The sequence below is a fragment of the Lycorma delicatula genome, chromosome 13 (assembly GCF_047948215.1).
Source record: "Lycorma delicatula isolate Av1 chromosome 13, ASM4794821v1, whole genome shotgun sequence".
NCBI classification, from domain to species: Eukaryota; Metazoa; Arthropoda; class Insecta; order Hemiptera; family Fulgoridae; genus Lycorma; species Lycorma delicatula.
This window is the reverse complement of record NC_134467.1, coordinates 44,165,274-44,170,975: the sequence shown is the minus strand read 5'-3', so window position 1 is coordinate 44,170,975 and position 5,702 is coordinate 44,165,274. Positions and strand designations below refer to the sequence as shown.

At 31.2% G+C, this 5,702-nt stretch overlaps 1 protein-coding gene across 1 annotated transcript; it reads left to right on the top strand.

Annotated features, from left to right (window-relative positions):
• The first annotated feature begins 3,470 nt into the window (after positions 1–3,470).
• On the top strand, positions 3,471–4,045 carry LOC142334071 (ribosomal RNA large subunit methyltransferase E-like). Its single transcript, XM_075381738.1, has 2 exons — positions 3,471–3,590; positions 3,722–4,045. Exons 1-2 carry the CDS (start codon positions 3,471–3,473, stop codon positions 4,043–4,045), a joined length of 444 nt encoding a protein of 147 aa, XP_075237853.1.
• The last annotated feature ends 1,657 nt before the right edge of the window (positions 4,046–5,702 follow it).

Here is a 5,702-nt window from a genome sequence, read left to right as displayed (position 1 = left end):
ATGAAAATTTGGATAAACTTTGATCCGTTCTAGAGTCCAAAAAACCGTTTACACAAATATATGTCCCGTAACTTTAATTCTTAGGTTTATCGAATCTTATACGGGTGTAAACCAAGATCTTGACGCAAAATTTGCTACAATATTGTTGAAGATAAGCCCGATTCTTTGAACGATGTGAAATCGATAAATTTCAAACCAAACGATGAATTGTACTTTTGTTTGGTCGATTATGCATATCATAAATATCGCGAACGCATGATCGAAACCGCTAAATATTTCGATAATAAATTTTTATGATTTGTAAACGTTATTGAGGCGAGTATAAAACTACTGAAAATAAATGATGCTGAAAAAGAAAATCAACATCGCCCACAATCTTCTTCTTTTTCTGTTGATACTGGAACCATCGAAAGGTATTACTTAAGAGGATATACAGAGTGATTCAGGAGTATAAAGCAATACTTTGACAACTCATTCTAGAGGCTAAAAAAATAAAAAGTTCACATAAACATAGATCCGAAAACGCTTCGTTAGCGAGTTATACAGTGAAAGATTTCGCCCGAGTTTCAGTTCCTCCGAATAAATTAAGGCTTTTTGAAATTCTTGGAAGGTCAATTAAGGGAAAAACTCAATTGTTTCTTATGGTTTTTGAGCCAGGAAATGGAAAAAATAGGTTCCAGAACTGTATCTCTCTTAGTTTCTAATATATCCCATGTAAAACGTCAAAAATAGGGTCAAAAACAGATTTTTTTTTACGTTTGATGTACAATAACGTTGTTAAATTGGCAATAAATCATACATTTTTTTAACATAAATTGTAGAGAATTTAATTATAAGAAGATTGATACAAATAAAATTTTAAACATGTCGACTCTTATTAACAACAAAACCGACGAAAACTTACTATCCCAAAGAAAATATTACAAAAAAAGAAAACAGATGTGTCTAGTAGGTCCAATAATTTTAGAGCTATGGAAAACAAGTTGGCAACACTGATTTTTTCGATCACAATTTGTTTAAATACTCATTGTTGTCTGTTAATTGCGGTATGTGTTAAATAAATAACCTTTCGCTGATCAATCTGATCAGCGAAAGGTTATTTATGCAGTATTACGTCGAATTCTTATCGTAAAAATTTCACAAAACTGTTAAGAAGTGTAATTTTGTATTCATTTTACAGTGCGTAAAAATCAAGTCTGTTAAAAAAAGTGAAATTCTGTTATATATTATTTATCGATTAATATAAAAGATTTATTTCTTTACAAATCGAGTTAAAACCAGCTGAGAACCCCAACTGAATTTTAAAAGAAGATACAAATTTTCCCGTTTATTAAAAATTGTAATTTTTCCATATCTTCATATAAATAAATAAATAAATATTTATATATATATATATATATATATATATATATATATATATATACTCAGATAGATATGAGTAAGGTGTGGAAAAGAACTATCGGACTTAAAAAAAAAAATTATTTAATAACCACCAGCGGTAATCATATAAATAAATCTGTCCCATTAACGTAAAAGTTACAAACTGCATAGTTTATTTAAATGAAAGGGACTATCCAAAATTTAACTATATTTACAAAACAACAATCATTTATTTATCACACACACACACACACACACACACACACACACACACACACACACACACACACACACACACACACACACACACACACACACACAGAGAGAGAGAGAGAGAGAGAGAGAGAGAGAGAGAGAGAGAGAGAGAGAGAGAGAGAGAGAGAGAGGGGAGAGAGACACACACACACACACACACACACACACACACACACACATCATCATCATAATAGCAGAATAAGCTGATAAGTATGAAAATGTTTAAATTAAATGCAATTTTTTTTTTACATATCTTGTCAAAGTATACTCTTATAATGTACCCAACTTTGTCGGCAAAAATATATAGTTCATAGATGATTTTTTTTAATCCAAGTATTAAAAGTTATGAATAAAAACATTAAAGGTGTGGTTAAAATACGATGCACAGTGGTTCATTACTTGTAAATGAAAAGAGATAATCAAATGAAACGCCTAAGGCAGATTAATATATTGGATGCGGTACGGGTCAGGTATGTCCTATTCGTCTTTTACGGTAGGTATCCTACTCTAGCTTCCCCCTTGATTTGCTTTTCTGTATAATACAGGTCCTAAGCAGTCGGTAAAATTTTATTTTATTTTGGCACGATGACACCATTATCGTGCCAAACAATATGAGTTGTTTGGTGTTGGATCTTAAACAACATAGAAATTTGTACAGCTTCTAACACTAATAACTAGCACACATATTTTATAAAAGACTTACAAATAGCGTTACAAGAAGTAAAATTTGGACAATGAGAACTTGTAACGCACGAAGATTATCTGAATTAGAAAAATACCGCTGCAGCGAGTTAATTTATGGCAAAACTATACATAATATTTAATGCAGCAGGCAATAAGAAGAACAAAATACTGGATTTAAAAATCAAGATTTGAACTACGAATGCACGTAATCAAAATACATCAATAAAAAAAATAAAAAAATGTATTTAAAGGAATTGTGGAAATCGTTATGATAGGTTGAGATTAATGGAAATTGATGTTTTGAAAAATATTTGTTACCTAATCAGTAAAGACATATTTAAATACGATGTGATTACATAGAAGAAGACACCTAAGGACTTTTACATAAGAGGATGTGCCAGTAAAAGGTATATTTAGGACAAAAATTCTGAACTGGAGACCACCGAAAGGAAGTTAGATTGATGTCCAAGTCTTACAAAATTGCTACATTTGAAGCAATGTGTAAATAACAGAAAAAATAATTTAGTAGGAATAAGTAGCTATCGGTTATATATATATATATATATATATATATATATAAAAATGAATGTTTGTCTATCTGTATGTCTCTTATGCCTTCCTAAACCGTTCATCCGATTGCGATGAAACTTTGGGGAATGGTTGGACGCGTGCCAGGAAAGGTTTCTGAATTAGTTTTGACCCGCTAGGTGGCGCTGGCGTCGAGATATTTTGAAAAATTGGATTTACGGTCCGATTTGCCTCATATTCAGAATACGTGTTACTTACATGGAAAGAATTACCTCGGCAAAAAATTGACCCGCTAGATGGCACTGGGGTTGAGATATTTGCAAAAATTATAGTTATGGACTGATTTGGTTCGTATTCAGAATATGAATATTAGTTACGTAAAAAGAAATATTTTTGCAATAACTATACACGCTAGCGAGATATGCTAGTGATATATATATATATATATATATATATATATATATACGCTATTGTCGAGATATTTACAAAACAAACAGACTTTTTTATTTTATATATATAGAATAATTCTATAAAATCAATAGGTAATCAAAGGTAATAATAGTTCTTATTATTTTGAATTGTTAGTAAAGTCTGTAGTTGTAAATTTACCTCAAATTGATAAGATGATATCAAGGCATTTGACATCGGAATGGCAAATTACTAGCTTACCTGTTCTGCTTCTTGCTCTTTTGCGTGTGGCAATTTGTGAATTACAATTTCTTCCAAATGTTCCAAGTAAAATGGTAATTAATGAATTCACCGACATTACAAGTGATATGTTGAATGAAAATGAGGTTGGTTTTGTTAATTCTGTGTTGGATAGAATTGCTAAAAAATCTAGCGAGATTATGTGTCATGACATCTAATATATTAGGGTTTAGAAGTAAATTTGTTGCCGTTAAAACTACAAAAAAAGCATAAAAATTCGTCAAAACAGTGGCTCACGCGCCAATTAAATGATCCATATGTTTCTAAAGCAAAGCTTGATGGTTATAGATCTAGATCAGCTTATAAGTTGCTGGAAATTCATGAAAAATTTAATCTGTTAAAACCAGGTATGAAATTAGTCGATTTAGGTGCTGCACCAGGTGGATGGAGTCAAGTAGCTAGCAAAATTATTAACTCTGATGAATCTAGTGGTAATAATAGTACGATAATTGCAATTGATTTGCTTGACATAGAACCAATTATTATATAAGGCATGTTCCTATGTGTATCCGCTAAAGACCAAAAAACTAATGGACCGATTTACACGCGGGAAAAAGGGGAAAATGAAAAACGGGGAAAAGAGAAAAGGGGAAATCGGGAAAGGGTAAAAAGGAAACTGGGAGATGGGAGAGGGAGAAGGGTGAAAGGGAGAATTTGGAAAGAGGGAAAAGGGGAATTAGAATAAGTGAAAGGTAAAATTTGTGAAGATCAGTTTTTTAATTTTTTTATCAAATTTTCAAAATTGTGTTCATTTAAACTCTCTCTCTCCCAGTCACAGAGACAGAAGAGAGAGAGAGAGAGAGAGAGAGAGAGAGAGAGAGAGAGAGAGAGAGAGAGAGAGAGAGAGTGTGTATGTATATATATATATATATATATATATATATATATATATATATATATATATATATAGCAATAGCGAAGCATTGTCGGGTCTGCTAGTATTAAATAAATTGGGTTATTAAATTATTACACTGTTCTTCAGCTGTACCCTGCACTATATCATACACCTCTGAATCTGACCCCGACTCGATCTCACCTAACCCTGACTCGAGCTGACCACGACCCTTATTCACTTTTTAGTTTTTTTAGTTTATATTTATATTTTTATTTTTTTAAATTTATATTCACATTTTTTAGTTACTTTATATTATATTAGCTTACATTAGCTTCTTTCTTTTTCTGAAAAAGCTAGTATTAGTTAACGTAATATAACGTAAAGGGGGGGGGGGTTTAGTCGATGCAAGCCCGACACTCTGCCACTTGTACGGGCAATTGGTGACTTTCCCCTACTCCAACGTAAAAAAATAAATTGTTGGGGTTAGTTATGACAGCGAATGGGGAAGGGTTTTTTGTCAGTATAAGTTTGACATATCCCGCAGCACGGACTATGGGAATCTATAGAGAATTGTTCTTCTGCTCATGCAACACTATATTCTGTTGTGGATGATAAATGATATTAGCTATTTCATATTAGTGAACATCTAAACTGTCTAGCTTTCATAACTCAATCATTTTGTTCTAAATAAACTTTTCATTCGCTAATTATTATTTTTCATATTTATTCTCTTTAACGGGATCTGTTTTGTTAAAACAATAGTTTTTGGATTAGTGTTTAAAATATATTTAAAAAATATATATATATAAAAAAGTTATAACATCAAGGGGTGAAAAAGGTATGTCCATGTTAACAACAAATAAAGTAACATCAAATCAGTATAAAAGTGAGTAACATTTTTCTACCCTTAGATTTAGTCTTGAGTTAACGCAAAGGTTTTTCAGTAGCTGTACTAAGAAACTCTTAAATGTGCTAATTTTTCCTACTTTTCTTACTAATTAGTTGTGATTTTCTCAATATGTTGTATTACGTGTTATTATCAAGACTTATATTCAAAGATCGTGGCAATCTACTCAGTTTATGAACCGTTGCGATTCCATCTTGGAGAATAATAGAGTTTGGATTTTAGATTCATACCCTACGGATAAGAAATAGTCTCATGTTTGTTCGGTAATCATGAAATGGATTGTTCAGTAATTGAAACTGAAAAATCAAGTTTTTGACAAAAAATTCAATAAATCTTTACTATTTTTAGTAAGTAAATAAAGAAATCAGGGAACATTTTTTTTTAAATAAAAAATTACGTTGTTTT

Coding starts and splice junctions, on each gene's coding strand:
- LOC142334071 (XM_075381738.1), top strand. CDS start 3,471: ATGATATCAAGGCATTTGACATCGGAATGGCAAATTACTAGCTTACCT. Junction 3,591..3,721: donor CAAATGTTCCAAGTAAAATG/GTAATTAATGAA, acceptor CTAATATATTAG/GGTTTAGAAGTAAATTTGTT.